This window comes from Nomia melanderi, chromosome 6 (genome assembly GCF_051020985.1).
Source record: "Nomia melanderi isolate GNS246 chromosome 6, iyNomMela1, whole genome shotgun sequence".
Classification (NCBI taxonomy): Eukaryota; Metazoa; Arthropoda; class Insecta; order Hymenoptera; family Halictidae; genus Nomia; species Nomia melanderi.
In genome coordinates, this window is record NC_135004.1 from 13,525,625 (window position 1) to 13,543,823 (window position 18,199).

General features: G+C 39.5%; 1 protein-coding gene across 2 annotated transcripts in view; it reads right to left on the reverse strand.

The window, feature by feature from the left end:
• LOC116428022 (CD151 antigen) overlaps positions 1-18,199 on the reverse strand; it is a 171,007-nt gene that overhangs the window by 83,175 nt on the left and 69,633 nt on the right. The window contains exon 1 of one of the 2 annotated variants that reach the window (XM_076368696.1): positions 705-951. The exons of the other annotated variant lie outside the window; for it this stretch is intronic. Coding sequence (XP_076224811.1) covers positions 705-718 — 14 coding nt within the window. The 5' untranslated portion in view covers positions 719-951. Of the gene's footprint in view, positions 1-704; positions 952-18,199 lie in introns of those variants that run through there. 2 annotated transcript variants of the gene reach the window in all.

Below are 18,199 nucleotides of genomic sequence, written 5' to 3' on the forward strand. Positions count from 1 at the left end.
TTTAATTTGAAATGAACCGACGCTTAGATCTTGGAAACGTTCCTTTTACAATTATACATGCAGAAGAATATTATATAAATATTCGAAAAATATCTGCACAAAGCTCTTAAACTTCTCATTAACACTAGACGAGTCAAAATGATCCTGATTTCTTTTGGCAGTAATTTAAAAGGTTACACGTTTCTCCGAGAAGTTATTCAAGAAACTATCAATACGTAAACTGAATTTTAAACCAATTAGTTATAGACGTACCCTTAGAGTTTCCATAGAGGATTTTCGAAATGAATTTAGCTCGGTAGTTCGAACGCTAAACGCACTGAAAACAATTGATCTAATCAAACTTCTACAAACACTGAAACGCGACTATAGTAAACCGATTTACTCTTACTTCCCAACGTAAAGAGTCGCGCACAAAGGAGTATCACTCGACAGGAGCCACGAGGGCCGTACGAACCGAACTCATAAAATTCTCACTCGATAACCACCAACGGAAAAAGCGGCGCGCGACAATCACCGTCGTTCGATCCCCAACAAAATCGAAAAGTAGAAAAATAGGAGAAAGAGGGAGAGAACACTCGTCCAATTTTCCCAGCGTGGGAGCGCGCGTCGCGATAAACCGTTGTTCGCGGGATTCGCAGTTACGTTCGAAATCGGATTACGAGAATCGCGGACGGATTTCGTTTGGCAGCGGAATTTTCGGTTACCTCTCGCACATCATTATGCTCGGCGGGGGTGGAAATATCCAGACAGACACGGTATCGGTTTCATCGCCGCCGGTTCCGATTGCGCGGCGAACGGTCCGCTCGACTGCAGGTTGCAGCGTGCACCAGCTGAATCGTGCACCGTGCGGCGGGGAAAACTGCGACGCGACGCGACGAAACGCGACGCGGGGACCCGGCCCTCGTTGTGGGTTACCCGTTCGACGGCCCACGCCGCACGCCTCTGCGTCGCGATCGCACACCGCACCCGCCGCTACCCGTCGCCGTTCTCCACGGAAAATTGGATAATGCGACCGCAACAGAATAAACGGGGGAACCCATCGGCGGACGGCTTCCCTTTCAATTGTCGGGGTTACTACGAGTTGTCGCGGAGCTTTTCGCGACGGTTCGTTTGTTTCTTGTTGGATATTTCAGTTTCGTTTGATTTCAGTTCGTTTTCAGCGTTAACGCGTTGAACGATGTACGGTTTGATGTAAATGGAAAAAATCAAATATTGAATCATTTGATCGAATTGCAGTATCATTGCACGTTCGTCTAGCTGTACGTCGCCGCATTAGGTAACATTATTTAGAATATAGAAATATTTTCAAATGGTCGTCGTTTAATTGAGTGGACCATAGTAATTCGCTTTGGTTGAGGGTCACCGGTGACCCCCACGGTATTCAACGTGTTAATACATTATGTACCGGCTAATTCTCCGAAAATTGAATTGTGCGGATGGCGATTTTCAGTGAGATCAACTTATATCGCTATAGATACGAGAATTCGGATATATTGTTGTGTAATATATTTTAAATAAATAATCAATTCGAATGAAATTTAATATTTCCTTCAATTCAGTGTGTTAACACGTTGACTGCCACGGTGGTCACCGATGACCGGAATATCCAAATTTCTTGGTAACAATGTTAATTTGTCAGGCACCTAATGTTGAATGAGAATGTCTAATAGCGTAAATAATTAGATGGCAGTGTGACGTAAGCGTTTCGATACCAACTAATAAATAACTACTGTTCTTTATCTTTACTACAGAAAAATAACAATAATAATAATAGGTTAAAAGAATTAACCTCTTACAATAACGTATTAGATACATAGTGTAGATTTTAACAATAGATTTATTGAGATTTACTGGACAGTTTTTATCTATTGTTAGAAAAATTATTTGTTCATTTAGATGTTAGATATTAGAGGTTTAAGAGTAGACAATTAGAATATGTATTCGTGTAACAACAGTCGACTCAAACATTTAATAAATAATGCTGATAAAATTAAGTATGAGCCGAATTGACTCGTTCCGAAAATCTAGTGTTAAACAGAATCGAATAATGAATATCATTCGATCCCTTTGAATTCAAGTTTAATATTATTCCTCTATTATCAATTATTATACTTTGGAGAATATGCCTCTAAATCTGTTATTAATAATTTATTTGAAAAAGAACAAACTAGTATCGACCATAGTTGAGATTTGGTTACGTTGCTCGTTAATTAATAATACTCATTATATAATGAGTTACTGTAGAATAATATACTAGTTGATAAGGAATATTGTCTTTTGAATCTTAATTTCTCTTGACTTCAATAGTTACACGCCTTTTATGTTGTAGGTTATATTGTAAACTACTTTAAATCTTACTCCTTTTTCATTCAAATGAAATTTTCATCAGATTCCGGTGTATTCATTGATCTACGTTCGACTTTGAAAACTCTCGACAAAGAAGAAGGAATCATTTTATTCTGATTCAGTTCATTATACGGTCCATTCTCAGATGATTCCATTGATGTACGTTCGGCTTTGACGACTCCGCCGGCAAAGAGGAAGGAACCATTTAAGCGGTTCCAGTAGTAAATTTTCAAATCACGCTCAATTGCTAACTGCCCCGCGTAGCGAATCTCGCGGCGCGCAGTCCGATTGACGCCGCGCCACGCGAAATATTCGTGTCCCGCCGTAGAACAAAGAACGCTCAACGGCGTTGCGCGCGTTTCACGCGATCCTGGATTTACGATCTTATGTGGGTGATGATGGATGTCCGCGCAACAAAGGGCTCTTTAATAAACGCGAGAGTGATTTAAGGCGATTTCTCTTGCCAGACACGGTTTACGTATTCTTACACGCTTAACACGTACGCTGAAATGATTTTGTTTGGACGCGTAACGGCGTCACGTGTCATAATGGGTTCGCGACGTTGTAGTGTTCCTTCAGGCTGGCTCTCTCGTGCTTGGCTTTCAATATTCAAATGAGGGGACGGAGAATGAAACTCACCTTGGAGTACACTGTCAATTGGACGATGATACTACAGACGAATTGATGATACAGTTGTCGCATTGAATCGCAAGTAACAATGCACGCTATTTATCTCGCGCTGTATCACACCTCGCGTAGTTCAAGTTTACCCTTCGGTACGCAAATGAGGACCGAACCTTAAGCCACGCGGATTCTACCTTTATCCCTGGAAGACCGACCTCTTCTAATCACTCAATCTCCCCGCGCTCTGGAACCGCTTCTTTATTTTTACACACTCTTCTAATCCAGTAATTAAATTAAATTTCATTCTCATTTCCTGTGGATCTCCTTTTTATCTTAACACTAGAACTACCGAGCAATGATTGACATGTAATCGCTAATATTGTAGTAATAGATTATTTTCTGTTTCTTCAGACGTTCTTTATAGTATTCAAGTGAAACTATTCTCAAAATCATTTCGAATATTCAGTGCTTCGAAGATATCAATAATTGAAACAGAAAAACTGAAACCAGTCATTTTGACTGTTACGTAGTTCTAGTGTTAACCCTTAGCACTCCAGATGGTTTTGTAATCTATCAGCAGCTGCGACTAATTTTTATAGTATCTCTAATGAAAATGGAAAATGCTATAACATTCCTTCAATCTTTTATTTTCCTTCTCAGTACAAAATTTGGAGGTGTGGAGAATCTAATAATTTTAGGGTAGTTTCTTTGAATCATTAAAATATTCGATATTAGAACTGGCGCAATATTGGAGCCTACAGAGTTCAAAGGGTTAACACGTGTGATTTTTCGTCGAGTTAGTTTCACAAGATATCGTCTTTATCTCATCAGAAAATGTTCAAGTATTTCTAGTGAGAAATTTCCGAGTGCAAAGGGTTAAACATTTTGGAGCCATCATTTAAGTGATTTACTGCTAGAAAGGAGATCGATAAATGGTTTTTTTCTTCAGTTCTTAAGGAAAATGGATTAGTCGATTTGGATGATTATTGTACTTAAACTGAAACCAGTCATTTTGACTGGTACGGTAGTTCGTGTCAAGCTTCATAAGCCAAAGCGTTTTAACCATAGAAACCATATTCTAGAGTACTTCCAGAAAATATAAGGAACCCTAACTTCTCAATGAAATCACTGTATCCTCATATCATCTAACAGTCATACAATATGTTCTCACTTAACACTCATTCTCCAACTATTCAATACAAAGATAACAGTGAGACATAAGGTATACGGATCATAAAAGGTTGAGTATCCAATAACCATGCAGCTTCTTACATTCAGCCAGTAACAACAGTTACTGTCACTAAAGAGACGATATTTCCATTTCACGAATGAAGATAATCCTCGCTGAAACTTTCTTGGCTAATAAAAAAAGCACGCCTCGCTAATTGTCCCGCAGGGGGGAGGGAATTGCGACGATTACCCCGGTAAGTGGACGTAACCGGAACTGATCGCCGGGATTCCTCTCTGATTTACCTATACCGGCAGGTTTAGAAGACATAAACCGCGACAGTTAGCGAAGATAGCGACGCGACCAGATGTTGGTCTATAATTTCGCCGATTTATGGTTAGCCAGCCAGCCGGCCATCCGGCTGGATCACCGCCGCCGAGTTATCTTCCGCGGAGGGGTTCTAAAATGCAAAGTACACCGCCGGAGAAGGTAGACCCGGTTTAATCACGGCCGGCCGGAAGCGGGGTTAAAGACACCATTTTTCACCCGCGTGAAAACGCCATTTTTATGGTCATAGTCGACACTTCGCACTCGGGGGAATTCAACCCACGCTGCGGATTACGGTGTGTTTCGAACGGTGGGTGTAACTCGGTACGGGTTAATTGGCGAATTGTTCGAATTCTTCGTTTTCTAGCGAAATAAATGTTAACACACCGGCGCTGTAATTTCTACTCTTTCCCATTTGGCGGCTGAATTATCAAGATTGATGAAAATATTGAAACGATCAATGAGTAAATTAATTCTCAACTATATGGCAATGTTTCCTAATTACCAAACCATTTGACGTGCCACATATATACACTCTCTAATGTGATATCTTATTGTGAGCCACCGGTGAACGTGTTAAACAGGTAGATGTTTTATGAATTAATAAAATTACCGGATGAGTCGAAACGATTTGTTCCTGACTTCTTTTTTTGACGATTAGAAAGATATGTTTCTCTGAGGAATTATTAAAGAAATTGATCTAGCATATACATTGAATTTTAAATCTATTAAAGTCTCAATGGAGGTCCTTAGAGTTTCTATAGAGGAATTTTAAAAAATCAACTTCTCGGTAGTTTTAATGTTAAGGCAGTCGTGGTAATTGTTTTTGGTTCTTATGTATACTATACAGGTATGTTGAACAATTGATTTATTGTAAATCTGAGATGTTTTATAATAAAAAGCTCTTCAAAACATACCTTCTAAATATTAAGAATTCAGAATTCATTTAGAAAGCAATATAATCATAAGCATAAATCAATATAACAGAAGTTAACCCTTTGCATTCAGAAGCTTTTCACTAGAAACATTCGACACTTTCCTATAAGACGTGTATGACATCTGAAATGAACTAATGACAAAACATACGTAAATTAAGAAACAAAGCTATTTACAGAAATATTTAGCATATTGATGCATTATACGAAACTTAATATTATATATAACACTTAATTTTGTTATATCGAATCAAATGACTGAGAGTCACCTCTCGAGTGCAAAGGGTTAACAACATAACATAATCTTTTATGATCACAGTTCTATTAAAGTCCACTATCATCGTCATCCCCAAAATTACCACATTCTCTAAACAATCGAAAATAAATACACACTAACAAGACCTTAATTTGAACAAAGAAACGTCGTAAAATTCTCAGATTCACCGAAATCTTTCCATTTCCGTTTCCATTCATCCCCGCGAACTTACGGCAGCTAAGGCCAGTCACGCGGCTGGCCTAATTAACGTTAATAAACCGGATCGCCGCGGGATAAAGTGGCCCGGCCGAATCCGCGCGTTACGTCCTCCGTTACACGGAAGTTACGAGCCGTTATTTATCGCGTTATTACGGCCGAATATCGCTCTTGCCACCTGGACCTAACGCCGAGGGCCGTTTAAGCGATCGTAAAGGACACTCGTTTCGTCTTTACGTCACTTTTGCCCCGAAATACGAGGATCGCGAGACGAGGTCGGGGTGCGAAGGCGAGTTGTTACGTGCACGCTGCTCGCTCGTAAACTTCGTTCGCGCCTCGCCACCTCCGCGGACACTTCTCGCGCCACCCCGTAGAATACATCGTGCCTAACCTCTTTAAAGATACTGGCGCATATCTGTACATTTGATTGTGGTTTATCCTTGGCACTCGAAGGCGACGCATAGTCGCCATTTGATTGACAACAAAATTATCAAATGGAAAATTCGATATACAACGTTGGAGGTATTAACACATGGAACAGAAATAAAACTTTGCCCCATAATTTATGCAAGATGTTTCTTTGTATAAGTTGCAAATAATATTGTTAGCATTTCGTCAGAGAATAATGAATGTAAAAAATATTGTCGAGTGCAGGTTGATCCTTAGTGCTCGAAGATTGACAACAAAATTATCAAATGGAAAATTCGATATACAACGTTGGAGGTATTAACACATGGAACAGAAATAAAACTTTGCCCCATAATTTATGCACAATGTTTCTTTGTATAAGTTGCAAATAATATTGTCAATATTTCGTCAGAGAATAATGAACGTATAAAATATTGTCGAGTGCAGGTTAATCCTTGGTACTCGAAAGCGACTCAACAATGGACCATTATTCCGAATGAAATAGTAGAGTACTACTTGTCTGATAAAAAACGGCTCAAGGCAAAGGTGTATATATGTCATAATTATGAAAGTGATCTAAGTCACATATTTCTTGTTTTAATTTAGTTGTGAAGTAATGAAGTAACTGATAAACTTTTTAAGTTTTCACTTAGACCACTCAGAATTATGGGCTCGTATAATTACCTGTCACAGTTTCAATGTTTTCTCAGATATTGAAATAATAAAATGGTGTACATTGTAAAATTATTTATTTGCTTTGTTCCGTATGTTATATCACTTCGAAAAAAATAAATCGCAGTCGAACGAGAACTAAAATCATCTTTTCCTATCCTGAAAAGAAATTCGTCGCTGAAGAGGCTAATCGTATTTGTCCAATTTCCACCGCACGATTTTTTCGGACGGAATGGGTACCTACGCGAACGGGGGCTGGAGTGAATATCCGAATTCAATAAAACGGAGACCATATAAGACTCCTTTCGCCGGGGAATCGAATCCCGAAGTTTATTCGAAGTTTATTCTATATGCATCCACGTTGTTCGGGGTAAGTCGAAATTGTAAGCGATCGGCAAGACGTGTTGGATTGGCTCCTATCGCGGCCGCGCCTGGGCTATGAATATTCGAATCTGATTTTGTGGGAAATGGAGCCTTGTGTGTTCTCTGTGAATATTCATGCAATTATGGTGCGTTCGGTTCTGCGATTTTACAATGTAATCGTGCTTGCCAAGACGATAGTATTTTTTGGCAGCCGCGATATGAAAGTTGAGGGAACGAAGTGAAATGAACATGACTAAGACACGAATGCTATAGGGGTCACCGGTGACCCCGGCCAGATCGAATTACTATTATTCAATCAATTCAACGATGATTATTTGCAAAGTTTTATATTATAAGTAATGCTATCCATCGCAGTGACGTTCAGCTCGATGAACGTACAATGATAATAATCCAATTCAGTCAAATGATTTAATATTGTATTTTCTCCAATTTATGTATTCTGCTCTATGAAATCGTGCGGCGTTCAACGTGTTAATGAATCTTAAAGAAACTACCCTATAAGTAATACTGCCTAATGTGGTGATATTCGGCCAGATAAACGCGCAATAAAAATAAAACGAGAAAAATAAATCGTGGTATTCGACGTGTTAATTTTTTTATTACTCTGGAAAAGTTATTCTATCAACATGCTGCTACTGTATTCCCTATTGAATTTTCTCCTTCGATCGAAGAATTGAGTATAACTCATTCGACACTTACAAATTTTCCTCAACCTATTTCGAGTTCCACTGCTAAGACATATCTCGACAACTCCTCTTCCTAAGAATAACAAAAAAATAAAAGGCAGGTTCAATTTTACAACTGGCGTAACTCTCCGATAAAAGAAGACTTGTAGAAATAGCAAGCTAAGGACGGGGAGTATCAGCGAGTCCTCGTTTATTCGCACTCGTAACCGGCGAATCGTCAGATCCGATTATCTCGGGAACGCGGCGTCGAGACAGGAACAAATTCTCCCCGCAGCCCGTCGTCCGTTCCTCGCGTAAGGAGTCGCGAAAGTGGCCGCTCGCGCCATATTTTCGGCGCTCTTTATAAAAGAATGTCACCTTTTATGGGCCCACGGGGAGGAACGGAGCGAGCGATGTATAATTTTACAGCGCGATAAAAGAGATAGGAACAACGGCGAGCAGATGGCCCGCGAGTTTTATCGTCGCCCGTTCCATCGGCTTCGTTACGCCGCGCGGCCGATTCGTTTACTCTCCGAGTCGATCAGCGCAATCATCGCCGGCCGTGCAGGGAAATCTGCCGGAGCCTCGAAAACTATCGATCCGACGTTTCCAGGCTGCTCTGTTTTTATTATTATGTACGCAGCGGATGCCTCGAGGATCGTGTCAACACACTTCACGGAATTCGCGGGCGAGGCTCTTTTCTAAGCGTAGCGGGCGCAGTTTATGTACGCTTCGCGTTTTTAATGGCGAACGGCGCGTCTGATTCGGCAAATTGAAGATCAACAGTTCTAAAATGTTTGGCTTTGGGGAAGGCAAATAGTTTTACCCCTGTTGTCTATGGAGTAGACGCGATGGAACTGAAATTCCACGATATCTCGAATTGTCGGGTGTTGTGTCTGTTTTACATGTCTCGTGAAGGATTTCTTTTGTAGTGTTTTCGAGATTGGAATTTGCATTTTGTGTTCTAGGTGTAGTACTCGCATCGTGCGAGGCTTTGAAAATTAAAAGTTGCTATTTCTAAGTCATTCATGGGGCGATTGGAAGAAGTTACAATAAAGCATTTCTTTCGCAATGCTTCGAAAATCGGAAGTTGCAACTTCCAAATCATTCATGAGGCGATTCGAAGAAGTTACAATAAAATATTTCTCTTGCAATACTTCGAAAATCAAAAGTTGCAATTTCCAAGTCATTCATGAGGCGATTGGAAGTTACAATAAAGCATTTCTTTTGCAATGCTTCGAAAATCAAAAGTAGCAACTTCCAAATCATCCATGCGGCGATTCGAAGTCGCGACGAAACATCGTGCAACGCTTCCAAAATCAAAATTTCCTCGTAAACCACTCACGAAATACCTTACAGAACACCAACGGAAGTTCAGAGTTAAAAAATCCTACAACGCTACAACAACCAGAAAACTGTAAATACATTTCAATTACTGCTACATAGTTTTCTATCGAGCCCCCATTCGATCTCCAACAAGCAAAGTCTCATTCAACACTAAGCCGTCTATGATCTCTTTCACGAGAACAAACATTGCGCAACACTTGATTACTCAGAGTCTCTTTATCTTTGCCCCGGTTCCTTGAACCTCTCATAAAACCACAGCTCGAACTCGGATCAACGCGGCGAACACCCAAAGAGCATCCGCGGACAACTTTGAAATTGGGAAAAGGGTTCACGGTGGTTTTCATTGGCCGACAACTGCCACGGGACTACATTCATTCGAACAGAAATGTCCTCTGCGAACGCTACGTGCTCCTGTCCCGATGAAATATTCAGGCCCGTGATCGGATTAAGTTAATAGCGAGCCGCGGACCAGACGACAAATTGATCGGCGTCCAGCCTTCGCCGGGGGAACAGCTGTTGCGTGATTTTTTTCACGTCGACCCGAACGATCGCCGAACAAATCGCCCGGGCACGCGGCTACTCGCTCTCTCTCTTTTTTTTTTGCCGTTCGGTTCTCACCCCGCCCCGCGACCCGGTTCGCCCGTCGAGCGAGTGCGAATATTGTGAACCGATTCGATTCTCAAAAGAGATTGAATTTATTTCGACGCGCTAATAGGAACGTGCTGTCGCCTGGATTTCGTCTTCCGCGAACGGTCCCGGGAGGAACGGTTCGATTCGCAGTGATCGATCGTACGCGCGGCTTGTAGTGTCCTCTGTTTACCAGTTCACCGTGGGAAATCTCTTATGAGTTCAACTGTCGATTGTGAAGTCAACTATCGAAGAGTGTTCACGTCGAAAAGAGAAATGTAACTGATACGTATTAACCCTTTGCACTCGGAAGTTTCTCAGTAGAAATAGTTGGATATTTTCTGATGAGATAAAGACGACATTGTTTGAAACTAATTTAACGATTATTCACAGATAAATTAAGCTATGTTATTTAAATATTTCACATTGTAAAATATAATTTTAATTTAAAATACTGAATATAACGAGAAATCTCGTTTTTATATAAAGACACTTAGCTATGCAACTTCGCTAATTACCACAGCATTGAAAAAATATAAAATTTGATTCGAATTGATTATCTGTTTAAAATACGTTACATAACAATATGATATCTGAGTTTTTCTATGGATAGTGATATAAGTTGACCTCAGTGAGAATTGCCATCCGCACGATTCAGTTCTCTGAAAATTAGTCCTACGTTCATTATGTTTCTAATGAAGTATTGCTTACGACTAGGTTCACGGAACACGTCAACGAATAATTTTATAAACATTATTTTGTAAATTTTTGTCATTTTTCTGTTTTAAATTATAAAGAATATTTTATATTCCTCATAAGTTCAAACAGAAGTTTATAGTCTTTTATAATACTAATTTTTCCAACGATTAATTATCCACTTTTTCGAGTGAATTATACATTCTTCTTGATTTTGTTTTAGCTTTATATTTTAATATACGTTAGACGCACTTGCCCTGCGCAGAGCAAGGGCACAATGGTTTTCAGCAGTTGCCGCTGGAAAGTTAACTATCATTCACGTGGAATTAAACGTAGGTTAATCCAGTTACACTTGAGACTTAATGGAACCACGAGATACTAGAAATGGCGCCCGTTAATTCTCAATTAAATCCGATTTATAGGTGAATGGGGGAATGTAACGTTTTCGGAAAGAGAAATACGTTATCAGCGTAATTTCAGAGTCACAGTCCCTTTTTTCCATCGTTCTGCTGGTTTTCTATTTAATTTGAAGTTACAGCAACCCTTTGTGGAAAGCAGAGAGCAATAAGATCAAGGTAGAATAATTTATCGCCGACAAGGCGAAGTATTCCCAGTTTAGTCTTGGAAAAAGACGATCTTCCGAGGAAAATAAATTATGTACATTTTACACGCAGTAGAAATTTATTTCGTTCAGTTCCTAATGTATGAGTCTCAATCTAGTTACTCAATGGTTACTTAATTTAGTAAAAGTTAATCAATAGTGCAACTACTACAAGGTACTAACATGGTTCGCTACAAAATCAGAAAAGTTACAAATAAATTTAAACCAGTGGTTTTATGTTTCAAAATATTCTCCTTCAATATTAACATAATCGAATTACTATAATTCATTCGATTAAACGATGATTATTTGAAAACTTTTCTATATCATAAGCGATACAACTCAATGCACCAACATTCAACAATTTAAACCTGTAACAATAACAACGTAATTCATAAGTTGATGTTACAATTATCTTCATTTTCTATATTTATCTCGGCAAAATCGGCAGTCAACGTGTTAACACATTTTCGCGTTGTCAGCAGTTTTCTAAGCCTAATATGAAGTTTCACGAAAACAACAAACAACTGAAGCGGATTACAAAAACTGTTACAGTCAATATATTAGCATTGCTATCACTACTATTATTTATTGCACCTAATTCTCAGTTCTCGAAAATGACACGCCACATCCGGCTGATTCCGTCGTAGAATCTGACCGTTTCACCTGCCACTGAACCATCGAATAACAAGTTTCCCAATCGATAGCGAAGCAACCGTTCCGCTCGTTCCCATTACTACCGCCAGCGCGCGAGCGTGATCGCGATAACCGCATGGGCGCGGAGGAAAAATCCCGATGACACGGGAAAGTCTTGCCCCCGGTGTACAGCCGGCAGGAATATCTCGATTTATTTTTACCCCCGTAAACCGGTTCGGTCGGGAGTTACGCGACCTCTCTCCTCACCCGGGACACCGTTTCGTTTTAAATGGATCGATTAAGACGTAGGTCTTCCTAATTAAAAACGATGAACACGGTGGCCAAGGGATCATCCGCTCGCCGAAGGGATGCGGCTTAACGTTGTGGCGCAACGCTTTTCATCTCGTTATCCCTTGTCCCTTACTTCGACTCATCAACTAATGACACTTACTCCTGTTAAACTGAAGTAGAAATCTTCGTGGTGTGTTTCACTAGCTGCGTACCGAAGGGTTGAAACAGTTTAACCGTTTGGATGCTGAACAACTTTTGTGGATATTTAACAAAAATGCAGAAGTGATTGGGTGTGTAAAAGAATTAATAAGAGTCTAATTTTTTGCGTCTAACATATATTAAAATATAAAACTAAAACAAAATCAAGAGGAATATATAATTCACTCGAAAAAGTGGATAATTAATCGTTGGAAAAATTAGACTCTTATTAATTCTTTTGCATACACACCCAATCTAATGACAAATATTGTGTTATTACAAAAAATAACATTGAAATAAATTTACTTTGATTTATTTCTTGGAAAATATAGTAAGAAAATTATAATTGATACTGATAAACAGCGCTATAGCGCTCAACACTCCGGTTAAGGAGTGATTGCGATTGGAATATTGGTAGAAATTTAATTGCACTTGAATCTTTGGGAAATGTAGTGGTTCCAGAAAGTACTGTGGAATTTTGACGATGAAGTTTGATAATGGAATGGGTTTATAAAGTATCTCGCAGCAGGAAATTTCGTTAGTGTTAACTCCCGTCGAATATATAGAGTGTTTCGTAACGTACTTGGTTAATTAATAATTTTCGAAAACCGCTCAGTTAGCTTGCTAATTGTTGAAGTTTGGGTTAGTTTGAGGATTTAGTACTTCATTTCTTGAAGTCACGGTACTTCGGTGAATTTTATATGCTGCAAGTTAAGAATGAGAAGAATGATTTTTTATTAGAGCGATTAAAGATTAGAGTGGCCGAATAACAGTTTAAGGCATTATAGACGACAAGTTGTCGGCTAATTACTCAAAATTGGAAGAGAAATCAACGGGCAAGCGCAAGCAGCAAACAATACTCGCCGGAGGAAACTCCGAGTTTGATAATATCGTCGCTCGGTCGAGTTCAGGCCGCAGGTCTCTCCCACCACAGGATGCGGCGACTACTAATTTAATTAAAACGTCCTGCGTGCTACTAATACTTGTTAAATAACTGCCAGCCCGTAATTACGGGGAAGGACAACAGTCGTTTACCTTACCGAGGGAACTTGTAAGCCCATTTTTAATCCGCCGGCATTTCCCCCGACGAGGACCGGTTCAATTAAAAAAATGCATCGTGTCGTATGGCAACAGCGCGTCGTACCCGATTAATTTTAATAATCGACTCGACTTCGTGATTATTCATCAGCCGCGCGAGATATCGCGCTCGATCTATCGGCTTGCGACACCGAGCAGCAGATTTCACGTGAAGATTTTCATCCAGCTTTGATAAATGCGAGTAGGATATTTTTTTATTGTTTTACTAGGTATTCAGTGTTAATAGTTCAGCTGAACTCTACCGATTTGTAGTTTGAAATTTTGAGATCTATAATTTATCAATTTTTTCAATTTTTCAGTTCTTGATCTTTCAGTTTTTCAATCTTTCAATCTTTCAATCCCTCAATCTCTCAACTTCTCAATTTCTCAATTGTTTAATTATTTCATCTTTTCAATCTTTCAATTTTTCAGTTCTCAATCTTTCAATCTTTCAATCTTTCAATCTTTCAATCTCTCAATCTCTGAATCTCTCAACTTCTCAATTTCTCAATTGTTTATTTTTTTCATCCTTTCAATCTTTCAATTTTTCAATTTCTCAATTTTTTAATTTTTCAGTTCTCAATCTTTCAGTTTCTGAATCTTTCAATCTTTCAATCTTTCAATCTCTCAATCTCTGAATCTCTCAACTTCTCAATTTCTCAATTGTTTAATTTCTCCATTTTTTCAATTTTTCAATTTTTCAATTTTTCAGTCCTCAGTTTTTCAGTTTTTCACTCTTTCACTCTTTCAATCTCTCAATCTCTCAATCTCTCAATCTCTCAATCTCCCAACTACTCAATTTCTCAATTGTTTAATTTTACATGTTTTCAATTTTTCAATTTCCCATTGTTAAAAGTCTCGACTGATAACATCTTCCAAAATGCACCTTCAACTTCGACAACCCCAATAAAAGAACCACATCGTTACATACAATTGTAACTTTCTTAAAAACTAAATTGAAAACCTACTTAGAAACACAGCTTGAACATCAGTCTATCGATCATTCACGAAAAACTCAACCGCAAACCATTAACTCTATCAAAAATACCCGTCCGCTAAAGCATTAGCCACCGTGAAACACCGTCCAGCCACCAAGAAACCGCGAAGACAACCTCTTAGCCCACAAACCACGCACGACTTCCGCGGCTCAGCCAGCCGCGTCTTCCCTAGTTTCCATTCTAAGTGCGCGGAAAAATCGCGTACCACGCGTAACATCTGCGCGACAAGGTGCAGACGGCGGACGGATGTCACGAGTATCTTTGGCGTGACGGGGTTAAAAGTTGCAGCGGCTCCGCGCAATCACGCCGTGGAAAATCGCTGGCGCAACGACGCGACGAGAGAAAGAGAATGAGAAGGAGACTGCAATCTCTGCTTCGGTTTACGGAGTTCATCCCTGTTCCCTTTTTCTCTGCACAGTTTAGGACTTCCAGGGGGGGAGGGTACTAGCAAGTTAAAGCGGGGGAAGTTGCGGGAAGAGATTATGGCGAACGGACACGAAACGTTGCCGTGCAGATGCTTCCCTGCCAGGGATGGGATTAAGTTCAATATAATATTGGGCATGTGAAAAAGTTCTTGGCGATTTGCAGAAGAGTTCGAGTATAACCCTTTGCAGTCGAAAGTTTTTCTCTAGAAATATTCAACGCTTCTCAATGAAACATAAATGATATTCTTTGAATCTAGGTAATGAGGAACTGTACATCGATTCAGAAACGAAGCTACTTTATTTGGACATATATCGATGCATTGTATAGAGCATAATGTTCTGTGTAACACCTGACAAGTACAAAAGATTGAAATCACGTAATTTATATTAATTATATTTATGTAGTTCTCATTATTAGCATATTTCCAATATTTCAACATTCTTCTGGAGCTGTAATCATTTTCTCAACCCTTTGAGGACGAATGTCGACATTTCGGCGAAATGAAATGTCGATATTCCAAAGACTAAGTCGCCGACGAATGATTTAATCATTCAAACAGCAAGAGATCAGCGCGTTCTTTCTGGTTTTTCTATTATTTAAGCAATTTGTATATAATTTAGCTTCGTCTGCTGAAAGTTTTGCATATTTCAAAGAATCTTAGTCCGAGTGGTTGAAATCTTTTAATGGAATTCGTAGGAACACATAGCTAATATTTCTTTTGATACGTCCGAATCCGAATTGAATGTAATACTCGATGTTTATTTCATGGGTTTCGAATGGTATTCGAAAGAAGAGATATTTGAAGTTTCATTCACTTCTTTCGAAGTTCAATGCAACGCGCCTAATGGATGTTTCTTTGCAACGTATCTTGCAGTGTACGAAACTGAAACGTAAGTATCGACTCCCGAAATATTTGTGCAAGTTACGAAACTAATAGATTCGAATCAATTTGCGAGTTACCTGGGGAGCAACCGAGTTAGCGATAATTAACGAAGCTGCGATTGTGTGCTTTCAGATAATTCGTGAACACCGACAGGACGTTCGCCGGCGATGTAACCGTGCGCATTTGTTTCGCGAATGGTTGCGATCCCAGCTGGGCCAACAACTGCAATATTCACGAGATTGTTGGTTACCGATTTGCATAAACAACAAACTACGCTGATAGGAAGAAGTCAACTAGGACAGAATAGGGGCGAGCGGGGTTTATCGCTGTGTTTGTCTGCCGTATTGATTTAATGCATTGTTTATTGCATAATATTGCGTGATCTACTGACTATCAATAAATCGGATGTCGGTATGATAGTAGATAATGACAATGGAATATTTCGCGTCCATATGCGCCGGCCTTTTACGATCGAACGCCGCTGTAATGGCGACTTCTAGCTTTAGTACCTAAAATCGAAAATTGCTAATGGATAATCTAATTATTCAATTGATAAAAGATTAATATGTAGTCCTATTTTTTTGATACTTAACACTAGAACCGTACCAGTTAAAATTTCAACGTTTTTATTTCGTAATTATTGATATCTTAATAGCATTGAATATTCGAAATGATCTTGAAAGTGAATAGTTTCACTTGAATACTATAATGAATGTCTAAAGAAATTGATAATGATCAATTGTTACAATTTTTATAGGGATTACATATTAATCGTATTAAATGCTCGGTGGTTCTAGTGTTAAGATTTCTAGTTTCAGTTCACTTGTTTAATCAATATTACTATATTATATTACTATTCCCATTATTTACTATATTACATAATCTATCTTTCTAATTCTCGATCATTCGAATGTAATCAAAACAAATAAATCGGAGAAGAATGAAATGTTTTTCACTCTGCCTTACCATACAAACAGGTCGAACTCCTAGCAGTTCAAACAACTCTCGTTCCCAGAGTTCGAATTTCCGCCGTTCAGCGATAGATTTTCGGTGAAACATCGTCGATATGGATCTCGCTGAAATCGTAGGGGCACTAACAGGTTTCCCGCGGTAAATAAACACCATGGAATTATTTTCATCCCTCGTCCTACCCTCTCCCTTCTACACGCATCCCCGCGGAGCAACGATAAACGCAAACAAATTGGATTTTCCTGTTTTGTTTCGGCACTCTGCGGCTTCACGGTTTCCCGACTGCGTTCGCGCACTTTTTCTTTCGGTTGCAACTGAAAAAAGAAATGTAAACCGAGGTGCACGCGACCACCGGCAGGTGTACCGGGTCGTTAAGCGTGTTTACGCCGTTGACTGACGGATGTTTTTCTCACCGGCATTTTTCTTCGGGCCAGATTCGCTGGGAGGGAGAGGGGCTGCGTTGAGAATAGGTTCGTTACGGAACTGTTTTTGATTAACACGTTCAAAGCGACGAGAATCTTGACCCCCTTTTCCGTAGAGTTATTCCTTCGTAGCAAAGAACAACAGGAACAATTAACTCTTTGCACTCGGAAGTTTCTCGGTAGAAATATTTGGACATTTTCTGATGAAATATAGGCGACATTGTTTGAAACTGATCTAACGATAATTCACAGATAAATTAAGCAATATAGCTATTTTATTTAAATGTTTCACGCTGTGAAATATAATTTTAATTTAAAATACTGAATATTCAACTTCATAGTTTTCCTGTATCAAGTGGTGACTGAGAGTTACCTTTCGAGTGCAAAGGGTTAACTGAGAGGTGACTCTCAGTCATCATTTGATCTGATACAGCAAAACTATGAAGTTAAATATTTAGTGCTTTAAATTAAATTTTGTATTGTTACGTGAAATCTTTGTTGCTTAATTTATCTGCGAATTATCGTTAGATTAGGTTCAAACAACGTCGTCTGTCTCGTCGGAAAATCTCGAATATTTCCGGTAAAATACTTTCGAGTGCAAAGGGTTAACCCTTTAGCGTACTATTTACGTGTTAAGCAAGTACACAGAGAAATCTCTATTTTTCGGGAACCTGTAACCACTTCCGTTCCCCGGATCGAAAGGGTTAACTTGTGGGAGCTGAGAAAGGGATCAGCGTGTAAGTGACTTTCTAAAGCGTCGGAGGATCAATAAGCCGATGACACGTTGCGCAAATATTTGAGCCGACCAGCGAACACGTACTACCCACCGCCTATAGACGTCGCTGCCGATGGGATCCACGACTGAATTGATTTCAGCGATCGTTGATCGTGAACTTGAACGATCGCAGGTGGACGAGACTTCTCACCGGGAAACGAAATGTTTCAGTAGACGGCTACGTGGCGGCACTAAATTCGGCGACCGTGTTTGGCACCCTTCAGCACCGTCTCTGTATTTACGTGTGCTCGG